Below are 23,371 nucleotides of genomic sequence, written 5' to 3' on the forward strand. Positions count from 1 at the left end.
TACAATTAAGTTTGGTATGAAACATTAGCCTCCCCTGAAAGGATGAAGGGCTGAGGTGAACTGGGTAGGATTTGGCCCTTATAGTTGCAGAGAGTCTAATACTTCATGTACAGTGTTTACTTGGCAAAAACGATCCCTTTTGATACTACTTTTGTAAAAGATTATCGTATTTTAAGCAAATTCTCAGCCTGCACAGTTAGTTTACAGCAGTGTTTGCAGATCACTTTTTAGTATTACTGAATTTTGCTTTAAAAGTGTGGATCGGGTCTTGGTGATTTGTTTGGTAGTTTCTAAATGCAGAAGAGCTCCTATTAATTTCTTCTGCCAAGTGTGGAAAGTTACAGAGACCTTCAGTTCTCTGTAGGGCTTGTTCAGTATTTTTGTACAATCATTTATTATTTTTCAGTAACACCTAGAAACCCCAGTTGAGGTTGAAATCTAAGTTTGCTAAAAACTGGGTAAAGTGAGAGACAGTTCATGTCCTGAATTGATTACTGTCTAAATAAGAGAAGTCTCAAAGATACCTGTATTTGTTCCCATGGCACCAAGTGGTTGTGATCTGTGGAGCAAATGTACATCTTGTATATGCAAAAGAGGAGTGGTTTGTGTATATTTATGCATGTTGACAGCTGTCTTGTGGGCTAGGATTTTGGGGGTTATGTACCTTGTTAGAGTTCTGCATTCCAACACGAGCACGCATTTATAGACCCCTGCCACAAATGCACCCCTGCCCCTTCATAAATTGCCCTTTGTGCTTGGAAGACCCCTTTGACTCTGAAGAATGACTTCTTGCTCTTCGGTTTAGTAACAGTGAGTGGTTACTAACGCTGTGCCGCTATCTTATTTCTGTAAAACATACTCCGAAGTTGGTTACTTTGTTGGTTGGAGCTCCCTTGACTGGGTGCCTACTGCTGTTATGAAATCTGCTCCCTTACGTAAGGGACGCAGCGTGTGGTCCCTGCTTTGTGTTCATGCTGCAGCTGTCAGGATTTATTATTGCTTCGGGTGTGGGGATGTTGGCAATGCGTGACACATGCTTCAGAGCACACTTCTGCTTGAGGCTGCCTGGCGGGCAGATAGGGACTTTTCTGTTTGAGTACCATCTTTGGAAAGCTGCAAGAGGTTCAGGTAATGTTGACTGAAACACAGTCGATGCTGGTGGTATGTCACTTGTCTGCTTTTTTACTCTAAATTACTTTTGTATCATTTACTTTACACAGTGTAACTCGGCAACTGAGCTGTTCTGCACTGTATAGTTACTTGTAGTACTCCTGAATTCCTATGTGAAACTCAGACAGGTTGTTGTGTAGTTCAGCGTACCTCAAAGGATATTTTTAGAAGGAAAAAAATGAGGAGGACCACAAAATACAAAAGTTTCCCTCTTAGGGTGATTTTATAGTGCAATGTTGCTTGTCCTTCAGAGTGCGAAGGGACTGTTTATTAACCTGTTATTTTTATCTTCTAATGGGAAGAAAATTTGTCTTTTTTTTTTATACTTCTGAGGTAGATGGCAAGCTGATGGATGTGTGTAACACTTACTGCTTAATGTCCCAGTAGTTTCTAATAGTACTTGTTATTCTGAAGATGCACACAAAGAAAGACTTTGAATCCCATTGGATCTCTTTTCTGTTCCCCATGTAATGATGTTACTATTGCTAAGTTCATAGATAGACATAAATATAATAACAGAATTTTTGTTCTATGTGTTATGGTAATGTGTAGAAGCCCCCTAAGTTATTTTTCACCTTCAGACAGATTCATGGCTGCTGGCACTGTGGTAGTAAAGTTAAACGTTAAACCTGTGTGTCTTTTGTAGGGTGAAGTCAAGAGAGTATGGTGCATCCTCTCTAACAAGACAGGGCTGTTCTATACTGTCCTCTTTCATCTGAAGTTTTGAGAGGAAAACCTGCCTAAGGCTTTGCACTGTGAGGAAGTTTTCTCAATATTCAGCGTATGTTTGTACTTTGCTTTTTTTTGTTTTACTAGACAGAGATACTCCTTCACCCATTGCCTTATTTAATTGCATCCCTATTTGGGTATTTAGACATCTGTAGATTATTAACTGTATGCTACCTGTAACCATTCCTGCAAAATCAGTCAAATTCACATATAACAGTGCAAGAGCTTTAAAAAATTATAAGAGCACTGATTTTTTTTTTGTTGTTGTTGTTGTTTCATGTGAACTCAGTGTTTTCCTGATTGTAAAATATCAAGAATTGGAGACTATTGGTTGTCTGTCTGCTTTTCTGCGGACAGCTGAATATTGCCTTGTCCTCTGTCATGCTTTGCCTATTACTTTTTTCTCCTGAGTCTGCATGTTCTGTGTCTGTTTATATAGGCACATACACATTCTGTTCTGCATGTTGTCTATAGATCCTGCTTCCTACTTATTCTAATGTGCAACTTTTACTAATAGGTTGTTTTCTTTCCTTCCAAGCCAATTAATTAAAACAAGATTAGGTCCTTTTGAAAAAGAAGAAAAATTGCACCAGACATTTGTTGCTACCTTTCCTTTCAATTGTTTATAAGCCTACCAACCCTGATTTGAATTGATTCTAATTTTAAAATTTCATAAAATATTTTAAAATGTTTATCAAAGCTCTTTTTTTTTTAAATCTACTTGCTTCTTCCCCTCTTTGAGAGTAGAACAGTTGAACTAGTTTGCTGCTTCTGTTTCTTTTATGCTTTGAATATTGATATTTATGTCTACATGTCTATATTATCAATAGAAGTAAATTATAGCATAATACATGTAAAAATAATTTTAATTTTTTTGTGAAATGTTATATGGGGAAAAAGAAATTAAGTAATTTTATTCAGGCAGGCTTGTGTTTCTCTGTCCCAGGTTTTGTGGCATAGTATGGATTTGGCATCATCACAACATAATCTTCTACAAAATGAACTGATAAGAGAATTGGAAAGACAAGAAGGTAAAATGTTTCTTATTTCACTATATTTTCTTGTTGCACTTAAGAATATTGTTAACTATAAGGAACAAGGTGTCTTGCTGACAATGAGCTATCTTCTTATTAATTTTTTCTGAAGAATTGTGTTTATGGCACTTGTACAGAAAATACAACAGATAGCGCTGTTGTAGTATGCTAGCTATGCAGTAAGTATCTGCTATACTGGCATACTCCAGTCCTTGCAGTTTCCTATCAGTGCCTGGCATCTAGCCTCCGGCTCTTTGCCTGCAACTGGTTCCAGGGAATGAAGCCGTGACTACGATCAAGCTATTCAGGAGAGGTTTGTTTGCGGCATGTCAATTAAGGAGAATTGGTTATTACAAGCTTGGGTTCTGTCTAGACAGCCTCAAACCTAATCTTCAAATACCTTCAGGGGCTGTTGGCAGCTTTTACTCTTAAGCAAGTTCATGGCTGCACATCTTTCACTGTCCTAAAGCATCACAAGTAATCTCCTTTTTAGGGGTCACCAGGAGTAGACAAGGTTTTTAGGGCAAGTGCGTGTGTTGTTTTGGGATGGGGTCTAGTTATGTTCTGAATAACATAACTAGCTGAATGTGAAAGAAGGAGGTTTTTGTTTTTTTTTTTTAAATTATTTTATTTTTCATATTATTGTTTAATATAATTAGCTGAGTCGTGGTCCATATGGAGCCAAGCTTTTGGGCTTCTGCTTTTTCAACAAAGCTCAGCGTCTGGTTTTGCTTTGCTACCTGTCCAGTGAGGCAAGGTGGAGCTTTGGGCATGACTGCAATACTTAAAACTAATTATTTGCTTACTGAAACTAATGTTTGTTATTTTGCTTTTGAATACCTTTTTTAACGTACCCCAAATTGATGACCTTCTCTGGAAAGCTGACATTGCACAAGATGATGGCTGATAGGGATTGGTATGGATTGATGTTCCACAAAGCACTGTTAAGTGCCTTAATCTGGAGATTTTCTTTAATGCAATTCCCTTTCCTATTGTGCAGTTCTGACTTGAACAAAGAGCTCAAGTTGATCCTATGCAATGAAGCTTGGTTGTTGGCAGAAGAAATATCTAGAAGAATAAATATTAAAGATAGAACTACTAAAAACTGAAATATTGATGACTGCCTTTATGTATTCTGTAGTACACGAGGGCTGAGGCATTTCTATGCTTCTGCAAGCTTGGCTCTCTAATATTGATACTCCCTTCATGCAGGATTCAGGGCGGGGAGGAGCGAGTCTCCATGTAATTTCTTTAGCTTTTGAATTATGAAAATAAATTGAGTTCTGAGACTTTAGGTCAATGTGTGCAAAATTAGTCGGTAGGGCAGAATCTTTAGATCAAATGCAGAGATATATTCCATTTAGGTAACAGAGTAACTGTGTTGATAGCAATAGCAGGTGGTTCTCTAGTTTAAGAGGATGAGGAGACATTAATGGAAAATGGGATATTTTTACAGTTTCATCTGACACCAGGCTTTGGCATATTAAATTCCATGCCAGGTTCTGGAGGTGAAGGGTGCTGAACAGAGACTTACCTGCTCAATCACCCTGAGCCTGTGCCTTCCTTGTTCTCATCCTTTTCCTCTACCACCTTCCCCATTCCCATTTCATTAACTTCACCTACCCAGTCTCAGTCTCTGTTTCTTGGGGTTCTTATTCTGGTTCAGTTTCTCTGCAAGTTTCAGTCTGAGCTCTTTATATTCAGTGCCTTCCCCTTTCCTTCTTAATTGGCTTGTCACAAGTTCTCCAGGTTGAAACTCCTTATTCTTGTTCATGATTCCCATTCCTACTGGTTCTCAGCTTACAGATAGGTCCTTACCCAGTCTGATCTTCCCTGTGGTGTCTTTATCCAATCAGTTCTCCATCACACCTGCATCATTAGATGTCTCTTTTCTTTCCTCTCATGATTTCTCTTGATCATTAGCTTTATCTCTCCTTGGCTAAACTTCCCTGAGATCAGATTCTGCCACTCCCGTCTTCATTTCTTGGGATACTAAATTACTTTACCACAGTTGCATTATATAAATTCACCCCACAATAATTTTATCTCTGAGACAAAAGGAGGAGAGCAAATTTGCAAGGCATACTCGTCCTTGACACTCTGTCGTCTCACTTCACTTGGCCAGGGCTCAGTATTTAATCCATAAATATCTGAGAAAATGCTGACCTGGTAACCTTCACATATCTCCTGGCATTTTAGAAGGGACACACTCCTTCTACTCACCCTGCTTGACAGATGTCCTAATTGATGGCAATTCCTGCCATCATTTCAAGTCTCTGGGTGGAGTCCAGAAAGGTGCCTTAAATGGGATGTAGTTGGAATGGAGGCAAGTGAGAAGCAGCCTAAGCCTGTAACTTAGGAGTTAGGATATTCAGCTGGGAAGAGGGAGTGACTGAGTGTCTCATTCCTATTTCCTGGGTTACTTCTAAAGATACCTTTCTCACTCCTTTCCCAATGACACTTTTCCATTGACTTCAAAGTCTTTGCTGTAAAATGTGAAAAACATCCTGGGATCACAGCATGGAGCCCAAGTCTGCCTCTTCACAACTGAGTGCCCAATTCATAGCTGGGCTTTTCCTTGCTTGTTGTCCTTCTAGCATGATTCTTGCAATCATGGTTTCCTGATTGCCCACCTCTGGTGGTGATGGAAGGGAGGGGAAGCACCTGGTTCTGTAGGGTGGCTGGAACACCCACCTTGGGGGAGTGAGTTGTGAATTTGAATCCTTCTGAGGAAGGTCCAGCACCCAGTTCCTCCATTTTCTTAGTGCTTAAATTGCTGAACCATTCTTTATCTAGTTGACTTCGCAATTAACAGTGCTGGTTAAAAAATGAACATATTTATACTATATATAAATGACACTTTTGTTAAATCTTCCCATCACCTGCCTTCCCTTCTTTCATCTTCCTCTTTTTTGTCTCTTAGCTTTGAATTATGCGTCTATCTTTAAAAAAAGCCCAAACAACCTGTTCCATTACTTCTCATCTCAAAAGCATTAAAAAAAACCCCAAACTAATGGAAGTCACATCATTAGTTACCTACATTTTTTTTTTCTTCACTGCAGGATTGACCTGAAATGTCAGAACTCAAATTCTATTCCTCTTAGGCAACAAGCTGTCTCCAAACAAAAAAAGACTGAAAGAGGTAGTGTGGAATAAGGCTTGAGTATAACCCAATTAGGGAGTGACTGAGAGCTAAACTGCACCTTCACAGCAAAGTAGATTAGTCTAAAAATACCTATTATCTGAATTTACCTCTTGGCTATCTTATAATAACTTCTCTGAGCTCTTTTGTTTGAAAATAGCAGCAATCAAATACTATAGTAAACATCAGGTGTACTAATTGGGATGTTCCTTTTCTCTCCCCCCAACAAGTAGACCCACTTTTGCTGAAGACATTACTAAACTCAAATGGAAACTTCTTGCGTATGACTAGAACAGAAGTTGGAGTCAAACGTTCAAATAATTAAAGCATGCGTTAGCTCTGCAGAGAAGTCTGTAACATGTTCTTCCCTCTCAGCCATGTGCCTGTCTTTTCTGTTTCCACATCTTTCACCTTTACAGTAGCTGCATTTGAACAATAAATTCAATATTTCTCAACTGCCACATGAAAAAGGTGGTATGTTTGCATGGATTGGTGTTGTTAGGTTACTTTCAGGCCTTTTCCTCGAAGAAATATTTTAGAAATCCAGAATTACTGGTAGGGAAAGGCATTTTGTAGAGTCCCTTCTGTTCCATTGGCTGTGGTACCTGGTGTGTTCTGGCATGTCGTTACAAGGAAACAGGAGCTTTCAATGGCACAAAGCCCTCTTGACAGGGCAAGGTAGGAGATGTGAAAGATTAGACTAGACAATAGCTTACAGTGTCTAAATTACTCATCCAGAGCCTTCCTATCCATCAGGAAATTGGCTGCCGGCCTTTTATAATGTACATCAGACCATCTAATTTAAGAACACAGTCTGCTTTTGTAGTCAAAGGGAAATCATGTAGTTATCTTTAGAGATTAAATAGCTGCTGAAGCTAGACCTGAAGATGTTTTCAATGACAGACAAACATGATGAAGTAACAAGGGAAGTACTTGGCACATTTGAATTCGTTATGTGTTCATGAGATAATCTGACTAAGGTACTTCTATTTTCAGCCTTCTAATGGTTTTGGATGACCCATCACTTGGATGGGGCTGTGATATCAGTGGTGTGAATTTCAAATTGAAAATGTACTTCTCAAGCCTGGATAAATATACAGACTGGATACTGTGAGCATATCCCTCTCCTCTTCTTGTCTCTTCATGCTCTGAGCTCAGCGCGTCTTGTCTCTTGGCTGAGAAGAAGCTGCCTGTGGGTGGCAGTTTTGTATTTCTGTGTTTCAAAGTATAAAGTTTCGAGAACTATATTACCGTTGCCCTGTTGTAGTATCTCAGATTAGTCAATATAATATACCTCATCATTGCCATCACTTCAGCAGGTTGAGCTTGTAATGAATGTACTGGAATGCCTACACTCAGTTACATGATCATTTCCCTCTTTGTAAGTAGGGATGAAGTAAGGAAAAATTGACTGTGTAGTTTAGATAAGTACTGGAACAGTACTTTGCTTTATATTCTTAGAAAGGTGTAGATTACATCTGACTTCTGGGGGAAGTCAAGGGCATGATTAGATTTCCCTCCTAATCCCTTTCTTTAAGGGTCCTTAGGCTGTAATGGAGTAGAATGAAATATAAATAAGTGGAACGAAATAAAGATACTAAATTGATATCACCTGGAATTTGAGGACTATTCTGTGATTCAGGATTGTGTATGTTTCCATGGAGCCAGCTGTAATGCTTGCAAGACCAGGGCTCTGATCCCAAGATGTCAGTAGCTCAGTAATAATTGTGAGACTCCAAAGTCCCTTAGAATTGGGACCTAATGTGTATTTGGGGTAAACTTCTTCTGAGCCATTGGAAATCCCAAAATGGATTCACAGGGCTACCTTCTGATGATTCCTATCAGTGTACCAGTCATCACTTACAGTTACAGAACTGGTTGCAGATCTGTTCCTTTACTGATCTTTCTGCAGGTATCTTCTTGACATTGGGTTATATATAGCTATATAATATGTAATGTATATATATTTTATATATTACATATATAAAATAAGTCTTGAATCTTTACTTTGATATATATATAAAATACATCTTGAATCTTTACTTTGGGTGACTCCAGTTCCATGTGTCCAGAGTGGGAAGATCTAAAGAGTCGTGGCTATCAGGAATTCTTGGAACGTTCTCTCTCATGCATTACTCAGTCAGTCATGTCAACACAGGTAATCCTCCTGTGTTCATCAAACTCAGAGACAATTGCTGAGATGTCTTAGAGGAACCACGTATGTCTTCACAGCTGTTGATACATGGTTCTTAAAATATTTGTAAGTACAAGTATAATGGTAAATTTTAAATCTATACTCTACAGATGAGAGTATACTGCTTCTGAAGAAGGGAGACTATGTCGCTGTAGGGCTGAACTTTGTCACGTCAAGTTCACGATGAAGGCTTGGATTTCATTGCTTTTGCCAGCTGGAGAAGATCCATCAAAGCAGGAGAGAAGCAGAAGATGACTGGGTCTTATTTCACAGAATCACAGAATCACTAAGGTTGGAAAAGACCTGTAAGATCATCAAGTCCAACCATTAAAAAAAAAAACAAAAACAAAAAAACCCCAAGAAAACTCCACCACACACACACAAAAAAAAACAAACAAAAAAAACCAACAAAAAACCCCCCAAAAAAACAAAAAACCACCCACAAACCATTTCCTTATGACCTTGGGCTGTGACACCATTTGACCTCAAGAGATTAAGTAGGCTCAGGCCAGCACTTGAAAGAGACTAATCTGTATTTTTCTGCTGTAGGTTGTTTTGATGAATCATTTGGTGAAACTATTGTTTCTGAATTAATGCTGTCCTAATCCATTAGCAAAGTACTTGGAAGATGTTTTTTTACTCTCTGTGCTATTTGTGAATGTGTCTGAAAATGGAGATATTGACTGCTAGTATATTCTTCAGAAGTTTTATGTGGAAGGCTCATTTTACTTCCATTTTCAGCCATATTTTAATTCAGGTATCTAGATAGTGGTATCTATTTTTTTTAAATATAATTTTAATTCAACCCCCTTGTCTTTGCTGCTTTTCCTGCATTTTAAGTGCTGTTTAACAGTGCCTGTCTCTGTTCCCTTTTTATTCAGTGGAGAATGCATTAATGTAGGCAGTATCATCAGTTATGCAGTGAGACATTTAACATATGCTATTAATTTATGGAAGATACCTAACTGAATTTTAAGGTTACCATTTCCTGATGGAACTCCCAAGCATGATTTTATGTGACAATTGGTGTAAAGGGAACGGCTGATCATGTAGCACATTTCTAAACGGGTACTATTTCTACTCATTCCAAGCAAAAAGGGTGCAGATAAAGATAGCCCATTTGTGTGATTTCCTTCATTGTTAAAGAAAAAGATGCTGCAGTTTGCAACTTCCATTCTGATCTGGTCTACCACCTGTAATTTTCCTTCTGCATTCCCTTCCCCACTTCTCCAACTCTGTCTCAGCAGAACTCACATACTTTTCTTTAGGTTTTGTTCTAATTTAAACCATTTAATTTGACATTTGCATGTGTCAGCAAAATCCTCTGGTTCCCTACACAAGATTTTGCAGCTTGACACGTGTTTTTCTAACTAACCTGCCACTGACTTCACAACTCCAGTCTTCCACATGATTTAATATGTCTCTCTGGAAAACTATGTTCGCATTTCAGTTGTAATAATGATGATTGCTTTGCCTTTGAGAATGATGTTTATGCTGTTTTCTTAATGATGTGGTTGATATAGTGCAAGATGTGTCAGCAGTATATGACTTTTCTCTCTCAGCCCTGATATTAACTTAAAATCAAGGGAGTTCAAAGAACATGCTCCAAAGACATTAGACTCATGATAAACAATACTTTACCTGAAATATTTCAAAGAAAGCTATAAGAAATTAATCTATTAGGCAGAAAGTCTTAAGAAACTTAAAGACATTAAAATTCTATTTCATGAAGAGTTTGGGGCATCTATAGATGGGAACTTCTTTGTGAACACAAGTTTAAGACCAAAGGAGCTCTATCTGTTTCACTAACAAAAATTATCTCGATTTCTGTATGTTACCTGAACAGGATCAGACTGTCTCATCTTAATGTAAATAAGGTTCTAGCACCTGAAACTCCAGTTGTTTCTGTGTATACATGCTCATGCAAAGAGATGAATAGGCTGAAGAAAGTCATTCTATGTAGATAACACTTCCATGCCTCACAGAAGAGGAGTGAGGGCAAACCCACCTGGTTAAACCCAGGCAAATGAAGAAGGGAGGAACCAGTCCTAGCAGACCTTTAAGTTCTGACACTTTAGTATGGGTGCTCGAGTAGTATTGCTGGGAATGCCCATTATGTACTTCCATTCTTACAACAATTGAGAGCCAGGTCAGTCAAGCCTCCTCTTCTCTTGTCTTACTCTATTCTACTGATGAGTCAGCTCTTGTCTTAAAATGTCATTAAAATCATTAAAATCCATTCATTGTGTCATAATTCCAAGAATTTTTTTTTCCTGAACAAGAGAATATGGACTAACACAGAGATAAACACATTCCAGGAGAATAACTTCCTATCAGCTTTTTACATCTGTTATCAAGAAACTAGTTTGATCAAAGTACCAGCAGAACTTTCTCAACATTTGCAGGTATTAAGACTTCATCCACTTGGCTTTTGCTTACTCCAATAACAATTTTCTTGTTGCTTGAAAGATTTCCCACTAGTGCATTATTTTTCTGTTCTGACTGCTCTGAAAGCAGTTACAGAAAAGTTAACTTCTTTCCTTTTGTGCAGTCCCATGAGAAGTTTAGTTATTCTGAAAGATATAAAGCAGAAAATAGAAGAATGCCTTTTGCAGTATGAAGGGGAACTTGTATATAAGTAAGCAAATACGACTAAAAGTCTGCACTGCTTATTTTGTCAGCACTCTTCGTCAGAATCATTAGTATCCTGGTCCTGATAACATATCTCTTTAGGGTTTTGAAGCCTGTCTACCATATGATGTCTCTGATGAAACAAATACTCTTTTTGATTCTCCACAATAGTAAGATCTTTGTAAGGGGAAGACAAAAATATAAAAATCGTGTAAACTTCTCCAGATAACCCACCTGGGGGAATACAAAAGGGATAAAATGGCCAAAGATTTAAGTGGTGTTATTAATCAGCAGGTTGGGATTCATCTTTCAGGGGTATGGACAGTTTAGCTCAGGTAGGGAGCAGTGGCCTACAAACTCTGTTAGTGTCGGTACTATGCAAGCTGTAAGTGCAGGACAACCAAGGGATCAGGCCCAGCCAGCACGGGTTCATGAAAGGCAGGTCCTGCTTGACCAACCTGATCTCCTTCTATGACCAGGTGACCCGCCTAATGGATGAGGGGAAGGCTGTTGATGTTGTCTACCTGGACTTCAGCAAAGCCTTTGACACTGTTCCCCACAGTATTCTCCTAGAGAAGCTGGCGGCCCGTGGTTTAGACAGGTACACTCTTCGCTGGGTGAAAAACTGGCTGGATGGCCGAGCCCAGAGAGTTGTAGTGAATGGGGTGAAATCCAGCTGGCGGCTGGTCACAAGCGGAGTCCCCCAGGGCTCAGTTTTGGGACCTGTCTTGTTTAATGTCTTCATTGATGATCTGGATGAGGGGATAGAGTGCACCCTCAGCAAGTTTGCAGACGACACCAAGTTGGGAGGGAGTGTTGATCTGCTTGAGGGTAGGAAGGCTCTGCAGAGGGATCTGGACAGGCTGGATCGATGGGCGGAGGCCAACCGGATGAAGTTCAATAAGGCCAAGTGCCGGGTTCTACACTTTGGCCACAACAACCCCAGGCAATGCTACAGGCTTGGGGACGAGTGGCTGGTAAGCTCCCCCGCAGAAAAGGACCTGGGGGTGTTGATCGACACCCGGCTGAATATGAGCCAGCAGTGTGCCCAGGTGGCCAAGAAGGCCAACGGCATCCTGGCCTGTATCAGAAATAGTGTGGCCAGCAGGAGCAGGGAGGTGATCGTGCCTCTGTACTCGGCACTGGTGAGGCCGCACCTCAAATACTGTGTTCAGTTTTGGGCCCCTCACTACAAGAAAGACATTGAGGTGCTGGAGCGTGTCCAGAGAAGGGCGACGAAGCTGGTGAGGGGTCTGGAGCACAAGTCTTATGAGGAGCGGCTGAGGGAACTGGGGTTGTTTAGTCTGGAGAAGAGGCGGCTGAGGAGAGACCTTATCGCTCTCTACAACTACCTGAAAGGAGGTTGCAGAGAGGTGGGTGTTGGTCTCTTCTCCCAAGTGACTAGTGACAGGACAAGAGGAAATGGCCTCAAGTTGCGCCAGGGGAGGTTCAGGCTAGATATTAGGAAAAAGTTCTTTACCGAGAGAGTAGTGAAACATTGGAATAGGCTGCCCAGGGAGGTGGTAGAGTCACCCTCCCTGGAGGTATTCAAGGAGCGTGTGGATGTGGCATTGTGGGATGTAGCTTGATGGACATGGTGCTGTGTGGTGTTGGGTGGGTTGGTTTTTGGTGTGTTGTGCCTTGTTGTTGTTGTGTGGTGGTTGGCTTGCGTGGGTTGTTTGTGGGGTTTTTTTTTTGTTTTTTGTTGGTTTTTTTGTGCTTTTTTTTTTTTTTTTTTTTTTTTTTTCCCCCAGGTTGGACTTGATGATCTTACAGATCTTTTCCAACCGTAGTGATTCTGTGATTCTGTGATAGAAAGATTGTTGATAATGTAGGGAATAGGTGGGAAATATTTATTGAACACTAGAGGGGTAACTGTAATACTGCTAAAGTTTTATGGATTTTTCTGGCAGAAGCTTTATAAGTTAAGACTTAATAAGTTATGGCTTCTCAACAAAATTGGATCCAAAACAGATGTCAAGGGAGGAAGAATCAAGAAAAATGGTTGTAATTGGGAGGTAATAGAAGGAATAGCTGTTTACTTCCACAGCTAGTACTGATCGCAGAACAAGATCAGACTGCTCTAAGCAATCAGAGAAGATTAAAAGCAGGCTGTATCTGGTATGCCTGGAAACAGGATGATACATTAAATACACTTACGATATGTGTAATAAGACAGCTTCATATTAATTCTTTCATAAGAAAAGATTATTTTTGCCCTGGAGCAGCATTTCTCTGGCACTTAACTCATGTTTGTGCAGAGTTCCCTGCTTGCAGGCACAATGATGCATGTGTTTTCTCTCAACATTAGAGGCTTGAAGGAGATGTAATGGGCTGGCATATACTACTTATTTCCTAAAATCTTAAAATATCATAGTTTCAATGTTGACTATTTTATTTAAGTTACCTTTATAAAATGATACTGTTTATGTTTTTTCCAGTGGTATATGCATTACATTATTTTTAATTTTGCTGTATCCCATGATTAGGGTTCCCCCTCCCTCCCCAATAAATTCTTGGGGTACCATGGGTTGGTTAGTTGGCTTTTGTTGGGTTTTTTTTGTTTGGGTTTTTTAAACTTTCAGATTATGTCTTAATGTCAACATACTAAGATTGAACATGAACATTTTTGCTTTTTCTTCCTTGTTTGTTGCTATTCTCTAGTTTCCTCTGATGCTTAGAGTAAGATGAGTTACAAGCTTAAAGCACTGGCTAATGAGCCTGAGCATCTTCCTGATGTGTTTTTGTTTGGTATCATCTCTTTCTTTGTTCACCTCTGCTTTTGTTCCTTGGTTCTTCTCTCACAAGGAAGGGAGAAAGACTTTGTCAATAGGTTATGGCAATAAAAATACTGAGCCATGTGGCAGAGCAAATGACAACACTTGAGGCCATCATGTCCTGTGGCTGCAGTGATTTGAGGGGGAAGAAAACGTGAAGAATTTTCGGTAGACCAATGTGGTTTATGCTGATGAAAACATAAATTTTTTCATTTTTAATAGCCATTGGGTCTGCAGTTTCTGTGCAGATCCCAATCTTGATATCTGTGATTTCAATGGTAACTGCAGGCTTGATACAGAAACTCTGCTTTGGACAAGATGATAACCCAGTTATCTAAATCTCTAGCATGCTTTCTAGGAGGTGTAGCTTGTAACCATGTTTTGCTTTAGCTAATTTGCCAAGAGATCACAGTTGGCTGTGAAAGCAAATTTCCTGTGAAAACTTGGAATGATTCTAGACTTTGCTAAGAAAATGCTCGGGACAGCTTCACTTAATGTTTTGTGGTTTTTGTTTCTGTTTTTTTTGGTAACATTGTGGTGGAGCTTTGTGTGATGATGGCACAACTGAAACTGGCTTGGTATTCAGCTGAAAAAGAATGAATCCTCTGCTGTTAGAAGAGTTATCCGGATTATGTTAGCTATCATAAATATCCTTTGCTTAGCAACAGGGATGGCATTCAGGATATCAAGCCAACTGGAAAGAATCCCTCTGACAGGGCTCTGTTGGGGTGGGTGGATAAGCTTTCCTGACAACAGTAGTGCTTTCTCTCCTGTCTGTCATAATTTGTGTTGCTAGGATCTGTTTCACAAGTTTTGTGACAGACTTATAAATGATACTGTAGCTCCTTTTGTTTACTGTCAAAAAGAACCATAATGTGGGGAAAGTGAACGTTAAAAGGATATGGAAAATAATAAAAAATCCAGGCACATAAGACCATGAGTGTCTATACTAGGGTAGCTGTTCTTGAAGGGAAAAAGAAGTTAAAAGATTTCCTTTGGATTGCTGAAATGGAAAGCAATATATAGTAACATTCCACTTCTTTATTTTTTATGAACTTGGCTTCTTCAGCAAAACAGGAAAGAAATTATTTAGTCATAAACTGAAAACTTCAGTTAGAATTCAGGAGACTTCCCATGTATCATGCTAACCATTAATGGTGAAATGTATTTTTATTCACAGATGTAATTCACATTCTTGCTTCCAAATGAGCTTTTCAATATAAATTGGTAGTTTCATTAACAGCCCACTCAGCCTGTTTGACCTTTTGTACTTTTGCTTCCAGGGGAAAAAGAAGATGAACAGATAGTTGCAGAAATCATGAGAAGGCGTTTTTTTCCTGCTCTTATAACTCATAAGCCCTGGGAAGGCTTTCACTTCGCTGGCCATGAGATAAGAATTACAGAAGCCACTGATTGTTACGGGGCAGTCGTCTGGCCATCGGTACAATATTTATGCAGTATTGTTATTTTTTAGTTTTGTAGTCTTCTAGTACTTTTAATTTGTTTTGCATAAGTATGTTTCATTGCATGTTGTGAACCCAGGGAAAACATTCTGTGCTTCTCTGTCTCTGTTCTGCAAATCCCAAACCCGAATTTAGCCTGGTTTTGTATGGATTCCTGGTTCTCAAAGCTTAAATGGTATTTCTTGTTTGTGCATCTGTCACACAAGATGTATGATCTTGTGTCCCCTGCTCTCCTACCTTTTGACCTTATTGGCCAATTATGAGCATATTTTGAAGGAAATACGGCAGTCTTTTGCTTATTACATTTCTGTACCTTTTATAAATACAGACGGCTGTATAGCAGGCAGATCCAGGTTGCAGAAAACAGCTGTGATATGAGCTCACAAGGTATTAGCACTCATAGAAACTACTCAGCTTATTCATGTGAGAACCAAACTTACCTTGTAAACTAAACATGCAGACATGGGAAAATGTTCAGCTGGAGCTTTCAGTTTCTTAAACAGCCAGAAATCTAGAGGGAGAGAACCATTGTCGTTGGCTCTTGATATAAGAACCGTCAACATGCCCACCATACAAAGAGCCTTCTACAAAGTTTTGAATCTGTGCAATGCAGCTGACTGTTTTGAAATAATTAAGAATGAAAGAAACCACTGCGGTCAGGGAGGTGTCATGATGCACCACTGACACTTGTGGCATTCAGAGAACATCCCTGAAACAGAACCATCTCCAGCAGCCCCCATAGGAGGGAGAGGACTAAAACCCAGGAGGCTCCATTTCTGTCCCAATGGTATCAGCCTCTTAGGATTGTACTGTTTTTAAGAAGTATGGCCATAGTTCAGCTGAGGAGAGTTAGCACACTCTGCTGTTTTGAACTCCAAACAATTTTCCTTGTCTCAGCAGACCTGGACAAGTCATTTATACTATATCTCTTAATGGCCTCAATGCATGTCTTCAAGGAAAGGTTGGCAATTATTCTCACAAAATCATGGACTGTACTGAAAAACATATTTTTTTTTTTTTTTTGTGGAAGGGTTTAGTCAGTTTAGCTGTGGAAGGAAGGCAACCCTTCTGTGTCTCTTCATCTTCTCCCTTCCTGTTCCACCCAGCAGTGTTTGAACTCTTACAAAAAACATCAGCCAAATTTGACAAGAGGGCAGAAACTTTAAGGAAAATAAAGTTTCTGCATGTTTCGTGGAAAGGAAGCCAGATTTCAAAGTTTCCCTAATTTAACCCACAGAAATTTTGATCCTGCCAGCCAGTTTCTACGACAGAATATGGCAAAACTCCAAGGGAAGAAATTATAGGAATATATGGAACTAACAGGAAATCTTAATATAATGTGTTCTCAAATGTCAGTCAAACATCAGACACAATCTTTAGGAACCTGGCTTTAATTAGTCCTGGTGCTCACAGACTTATTTCTATATTAAAGCTTTGTTGATTATGAGATATATGTAAGTTTGCATAAAAGACCCTACTCTTTTTACTCTGAATTAAGAGGTAGAAAGCAAAAACTTCGTTTGAATTTCTAGCTTGTCAACATTGGGTCAACAGTCCTCCTGTTCCTTTCCTTCTACTTCTTAATTGGTTAAAAGCAAAACTAAGAGCGTAATTTTGCTGTGCCATTTTTGTTTGCTGCAAAAGTCTGCTAAGCGTAACAAAGTAAGCACATAGAAACTGAAGATGAACTGGAAGAAAAGGGGTAAATATATTGGTCCCTTTTGAATCATGACGGTAATTAATAATTGTTAGAATTAATTAACTATTGGAAGAGCTTAACAAGGGTTGTTGTGGATTTTCTCTCACAAGCAGTCCTTCTATCAAGATGTCTTTGTGAAGGACACATTTTAACTCAACCAGAAGTAAGTGCAGTTATAAGCAGGAATTGCTGACTGGAATTTTATAGCTCACGTTATGCAGCGTGACAGATTAGATAATTGCAGTCGTTCCTTCGGGCTGTAATGCTCTGCAAGCCTATATTGAGACATGTTGTGGCATTTATTTTGTTCAGGCTATAGAGCTCAGAGATCATAGTGAGCTGCAATCCTTTAGCGACAGCCCTTGAATGAATATTGCTCATTTGAACAGACGTGAATTTTTGAACAGACAAGAATTTTTTTTGCATGCTTTTAAATGACAATGCATATTTAGTGAAGGGATTTATTTCCTTTATTTGTTCAGTATGTTCATGGATTCCCTCCCCTACAGGCTCTTGTTCTGTGTTATTTTTTGGAAACTAATTCTAAACAATACAATTTGGTTGACAAAAATGTGATTGAAATTGGAGCTGGAACTGGGTTGGTCTCCATAGTAGCCAGTTTACTGGGTGAGTACATGCCGTTGCTCTTATGGTCTTGGAAACATCTCTCAGATGAATACTGAGGACAAATGAAGTGGCTCAATTCTTCTAAAAGACTGCTGTTTGAAAGCTTCCAAGAGTAAGACAAAGTAAATTCCAAAAGACTGTTTTTGGAAACCTGCTCTGTTATTTTTTTTTCTGTAAAGCTGTGAGTGTATTGATGCAATAAAGGAGGTCCCAGTAGATGATGCTGTCATTAACAGTGTTAAACAGGGGACCAAAATAAGAAACTAGTGGCCTCACAGGATGTCAGTGGCAGCCAGATGAAGCCAGATGTAGGTATGACCAATGCATCACCTTCCATTGACCAAACAGCTCTTGGATGCCAGGTCACTTTCTTTCCATTTGTGTTCAGCATTTTCTTTCAGCAACTGATAAGCAACTTGATTTTTCTGCTACAGACACTGTTGTGTTTTCTCTTATGGTAGCCTATTCTTCCTCAAGAGTAATCCAGATCAGTGACTTCTGCATTTTAACAGAATTTTAGCTTTCTGTAGTCTGAGAAAGCTTCTTCCGATGTGAAAAGGAAAGAACCCGAGGCAATGCTTAGATCTCATGCTGACTTCTTGGAGTCAGTAAGTGGTATTATTCAATCTCTGTTGGCTCACTGTACTTTTAACCAATATGATCTCAAGATGCCGTAAGTATCTTATTTCTCCCCACCCACCCCCAGCTGCATTTAGATGGCAATCAGTAGAGTAGAACTACTGAAAACCAAATATTTATTTTAAGCACAATGGCTAAGAGCTATTGGCAGCATTTACATTGTTCTGTTCCGCTCAGTGAGAGCTACCTGGTAAAATCAGTTCCTTGTCCAGTGGCTTTTGTGAATGGGCTTTTACTCAAGTCTTGAAGTGTATACAAATATTACATTTGTTTTCTCCCTGTCACAGGTGCACTTGTGACTGCCACTGATTTGCCAGAACTGCTGGGAAACCTTCAGCACAACATTCTCCAAAATACAAAGCTGAAATGCAAGCACCAGCCTTGTGTTAAGGAATTGTCTTGGGGAATTGATCTGGAAAAGAACTTTCCTAGGTCTTCCTGTCACTTCGACTACATTATGGCTGCTGACGTAGTTTACCACCATCCCTACCTGGATGAACTCCTCCTAACTTTTGATCACTTGTGCAAGAATGACACTGTTATTCTGTGGGCTATGAAATTTAGGTTGGACAAAGAGAACCAATTTGTGGGCAGATTTCAGACACTGTTTGACTTAGAGGTGATTTCTAATTTCCCCAGTTTGAACATAACCTTGTATAAGGCAATAAGGAAAGGCAGGATGAGACCTTCCAAACTGATGGTCTGAAAGAGAGGTACAAGGAGATGACAGTTTCAGCTGTTCTGCAGCTTGATCTCTTTTTAGTAATGTCCATGTTAGTAGCTGCTAACACCTATATGAATGACATTTTTGGAGATAGCTAAAACAAAACATCAGCATCCCTAACAAATTCCTAAATTCAAATTGCTGGTGGTTTTATACACAGAAGAAATATATCTTTGATGTTTTCTTGACTTTTATGCACTAGGCTGACAAAACTAATAACTTTCACAGGTCTTACCATTACTGTTATAGGTTGTGTAATGAATATTTCCAATAGCTTTCAATTGCAGCTTTGAATGATGTCTTATAAGATCAACCAATCATTTAAAACTTAAGACTATGATAAATCTTTGTATTTAAAAATTGTGGTGTTAAATCTGATCTTTCCCCATTCTCACGATTGTGTAAATCATTCCTTTGAATAGCCTTTATGGGACATTAAATTAGCTGAAAAGAAACACCACCTGGGAAATGTACTGTCATAATAAAGGGACAGAATATATTAGTTACCCTTTGATTTAATGACTATGATTTCTTCCCCTTCCATTTTTTTATTTAGATTCAGGGATTCTTCAACAGACAGCCACACACATGAGGCAAGAGGGCGATAAATGTTTTGTTGCTTGAACAAAGATCTTGGATAAGAAGAGTACAGCATATCACCAACTGACCTTTGCAAAGTTCTTAAATTCTTGGAGGTCTGCTCCTCCAAAAATAGACTGTTATCAGGACCTCAGGGAACAACAATGGAAACATGACATGGGCCATCAAGAGAAGAGTTTTGCTGGTGGTGACTGGAGGCAGAAAACTAAACCAGCCTGACGTGGTGTGTCTGAGGCATGGGGAGGCTTAGATTTTTTTTTTTTTTTTTTTTTTTTTTGTATGGACAAAGAAAATACTTTTCTCCTAGTTACTCAGTGCTGCATGTTCCTGCTTTCAGTGGTCAGATTAATGTCCTTGAAAGCCCATCAGAGAACTTTATTTTGGGAAGATTAATAAAATTATTCTTTGCACACCCCATATTTTCTGATTCTGTTTGTAATTGAGTGTGAGAGACTTTCAGGTCCTTTGCAGGCTAGAGAAGCAAACCCAGCTCATGTGCTAATGTCCAGGCAGAGCTTTACCACCTCTCCTGTAGCAGACAATTGCTCTAGTAATATCAGGGCTCTGGGGGCTGTCAGTCTTTATCTTTTTAGCTCCTATTTGTATTCCCTCCAGGAGTTTTTTATGTATTGTCAGATTTGAACAATTTTTTAATGATGACTTCCAGAACATACTAGTGTTTGTACCTCTTCTTGTGACAGATGCATGTTACTTATTTACTCCTCTGCCTGGCACAAGTATGGGGCAGAACTATGATAAATGACTGGTATAACTGGAATGTACTCTTACTCTCAGCCAAACATTTGGTTTTCTTTGGCCAAAGTTTCCCAGCATTAGAGATGAAGTGGTGCAGAGAGCAGAGTGCGAGCTGCTAAGCTCGCGGTGGGAGCTGGGGATCCCACATGTGAAAGGAGGTGGTGAAGAGTATTTTGGGGGAAGGATGAATGAGGATGTGGCAGGAGGGATCTGGAGTTGGAGGGAGGATTGCAGAGAAAAGGTAGCTGTAGGGAGAAGATGAGATGGAGGAAGAGAAAGAGAAGAGGTGGCAACAGTGAGACTGACTTCAAAAAGGGTTAGGAACCATAGCAAAAGGGTAGACCATTTTTCTTGCTGCTGACTGTAAGGGGGGCATCCTTGGTGAGCCACGGAAGATGACTGATAATACTAGAGCAGTCAGTATGTCTTAGCCCAGGACAGCAAAATGAGAAGAAAGGAAGCCAAGTACATTGACTCTAATTTCTGGCTCTCCTGCTGGGAGATCACATGTGAGATTTTTGGCTTGAAGGTTATCAGTGAAAATCTTCTAATCCTCATCAGTTTGTCTCCTGTGACAAGGTTTGTAGATAGAGGTAGCATCTTTTATTGGACCAACCAGTATAGCTAGAAAATTAGACTCTGTGCCAGCGGGTATGGAGTATTACCTCTACTTACATATGTTATTAGGCTTATGTCCTTAGATCATTACAGCTGTAGAAAAAGACAACTACAGAATGGAAATATTTTTTCCACACTGTGTAATAGAAATAGTTCAGTTTAAGAAAGTAAACAAACACAGATCTCTGCCATTTCTAGATTTCCTCTTCCCGCTTCCTTCATCCTAACTCACCTGCAAACATCAAATTCACAGCAATTGGAACTCTAATCCTTGCATCCCAAAGGACATCTCTATTTACAAATGTTTCATAGATAAATGGATTGGCACTGTAGTTAATGGGTAAGAGTGAAAATACCTTGTGAACTCCAAAGTGATAAAGGATAAAGAGGAAAAGAAAGATCACAGCAAAGTAGTTAAGTGGGATTACTTTTAAATAGCTGTTCTGCTCATCAGCCCTCCTATTTGGGCTGCAGGCTGTCCCCTGCTTAGCTCCTGCTGAAGTCAACAGGAGATATGTTTGTAGAATGGATTCAGGATTGGGCCCTTTAGGTCCAACAGCTTGTTAATATTTACTGTAATGTAACATTAGTCCTCTTTCTCACAAGTCTGTCTACCACTGCTGTGTGAAGCTTCCTGGGAAAGCTCTAGGACCGGCTGCTTTATTGTACAACCACCTTTTGTCTTCTGGTATGATGGGCAGGTTCTTAGCCATGACCAATGGAAGTTGAGGTTGTATGTGGCATTTGCCTATGCAGTTTGTTTCTGCTCTTTGAGAAAAAGTCTCACATGAATGTCAAATATTACTGACTCCTAAAGTAATTTATAATTTTAATAATCACTTATTCTTTATTCCAATATTTCAAATAAAGAATCAAGTTGTCATTCAGTGCATTATGTTGCTGATACACATGGCATTTGTATCCGTAGTTTGCGAAAGGTGGATAGAAAAAAAGGTCAGTTAAATTTGTGGGTGAAAGAGCTCCACCTATGATGAATGCCAGAAAAGCTGCCTAAGCTGGTAGGCGTGTCTTAGAGTGTCATGGTAATCATTCTAATGGAAGAGATCAATTGGGATGTATGATTATGGGTTCAATCAAATCCTTGGATTTTCCATATTTCAACCTAAGAATAATTTATTGAGCAGCAATATATTTAAGTAACTTGACAGTATTTGTTAGTTTTCCACAAACAATATGCTTTTCAAATGCTAGTGTTTTCAGGAAAGGTTCTTTTTGTATAAAGTATATATAAAATTACTACAGTGATTTACTTTGCTGCTTATTACACAGCATCTCCATCAAGGTCTTTTACAAATCATTGCCTTTTCCTTCTCAGAATTAAAGTAACAAACACTTTCAACATTGTACAGTTTACATATGGTCATACTGAGTTTTTGGGTCTGTCTTGTTGAATCTTGATGTTGCAGCTCTGAGTGATTTGGATTCATTTGCATTATGAAATCCACCATTTAGCACTTTTGCCTCTTGTAACAGCTGTAAGAAAAAGCTGTAGCCGCTGAACATTTAGAAAAAGCATTCAAATGACAGTACAGAACTACTGTGCAAATCTCTTTTTCATTTAGAAGCAGTAATGGAGGCCCAGCCTAAGAAATGTAACTGCCAAAAAATACTCAAATAACTACCCATGGCACAAATGGCAGTTGAATGATGAACAACTTATATTAGCTATTATACACATGCTAGTCAGTGTTAGGTGAGCAAAGAAGACTAGCTGCCACATGTGTCCTCATTAATGGTGATTGGCATTAATGATCCATTGAGTATGTCAGCACATGCGACACAATCATCTGAAGAAATACTGCATTTACCAAACAACAGAGGATCCTGAAACCTTAATAGGTTTAGAAGACCTAGATTCAGTTAACACTCTTTGAACCCTGGAGACCTGAAAGGTCCAAGACTTTTGCCCACTCATAGCCACTGACACTGCATTAGTAACCATGAGGTGATGTCAAATAAGTTCAGTGAGAAAGAAAGATATATAGATGCTGTCAAGATGTTATTGCTCCATGGATGTACTTTGGAAATTGATATGTTAATTCTTATAATAGCTCTCTGACGTCAAGGAAATATTGTTACACAGGTGTAAAGCAAAGAGGGAACTGAGCTAAATGTCAAGTGATTTAACCTCAGTCACAGTGGAGAATCCAGTACCAAAGTTCTTTCACAGTAAAAATAACATTTCCTGTGCTCTATCTTGTTTGAATTTGCTCACATTAAGGAAAAATTTAAATTAATTTTATTATCTCATAAACAAAATATTTTTCTATGCCACTGTGAATAAATTATAAAACCCCTACGAGTATAAGCACTCAGCAATAGGCAAGAATAAAATCTCAAATTTCCTTTCACGTGGTTATGCCAACCAACCATAAAATACACAGACTGTATTGGCTACTGTGAAATTTCAGCTTGGAAGGCACCTCTGAAGGTTACCTAGACCTACCTCCTGCTCAAATCTGAGCCAGAATCAAAGTCTGAACAGGTTGCTCAGGTTCTCCAGTTGGTATATGAAAGTCTCCAAGAAAGAAGATTCCACAACATATC

General features: G+C 39.1%; 1 protein-coding gene across 5 annotated transcripts; it reads left to right on the forward strand.

The window, feature by feature from the left end:
• Window positions 1–1,032: 1,032 nt before the first annotated feature.
• LOC104263690 (protein-lysine methyltransferase METTL21E) lies at window positions 1,033–19,605 on the forward strand. Of its 5 annotated transcripts, XM_059819011.1 has the most exons (7): window positions 1,033–1,128; window positions 1,817–1,951; window positions 2,846–2,930; window positions 14,961–15,118; window positions 17,349–17,466; window positions 18,393–18,724; window positions 19,386–19,605. In XM_059819011.1, the coding sequence occupies exons 3-7, from the start codon at window positions 2,861–2,863 to the stop codon at window positions 19,419–19,421; spliced, it is 714 nt and encodes a 237-aa protein (XP_059674994.1). In that variant the 5' UTR covers window positions 1,033–1,128; window positions 1,817–1,951; window positions 2,846–2,860; the 3' UTR covers window positions 19,422–19,605. The 5 variants fall into 5 exon arrangements, with proteins under 5 accessions (XP_059674994.1, XP_059674966.1, XP_059674978.1 ...); XM_059818983.1 differs by lacking the exon at window positions 19,386–19,605 and having other exon boundaries at window positions 18,393–19,335; XM_059818995.1 differs by lacking the exon at window positions 19,386–19,605 and having other exon boundaries at window positions 1,817–1,925; window positions 18,393–19,335.
• Window positions 19,606–23,371: the final 3,766 nt, after the last annotated feature.

The sequence above is a fragment of the Gavia stellata genome, chromosome 1 (assembly GCF_030936135.1).
Source record: "Gavia stellata isolate bGavSte3 chromosome 1, bGavSte3.hap2, whole genome shotgun sequence".
NCBI classification, from domain to species: domain Eukaryota; kingdom Metazoa; phylum Chordata; class Aves; order Gaviiformes; family Gaviidae; genus Gavia; species Gavia stellata.

What these genes read in the sequence shown, in the direction of transcription:
- LOC104263690 (XM_059818983.1), top strand. Translation starts at nt 2,861, where the DNA reads ATGGATTTGGCATCATCACAACATAATCTTCTACAAAATGAACTGATA. An exon ending in GGGCAGTCGTCTGGCCATCG is followed by an intron (nt 15,119 to 17,348) that starts GTACAATATTTA and finishes CCTCCCCTACAG; the next exon opens with GCTCTTGTTCTGTGTTATTT. An exon ending in CATAGTAGCCAGTTTACTGG is followed by an intron (nt 17,467 to 18,392) that starts GTGAGTACATGC and finishes TCCCTGTCACAG; the next exon opens with GTGCACTTGTGACTGCCACT.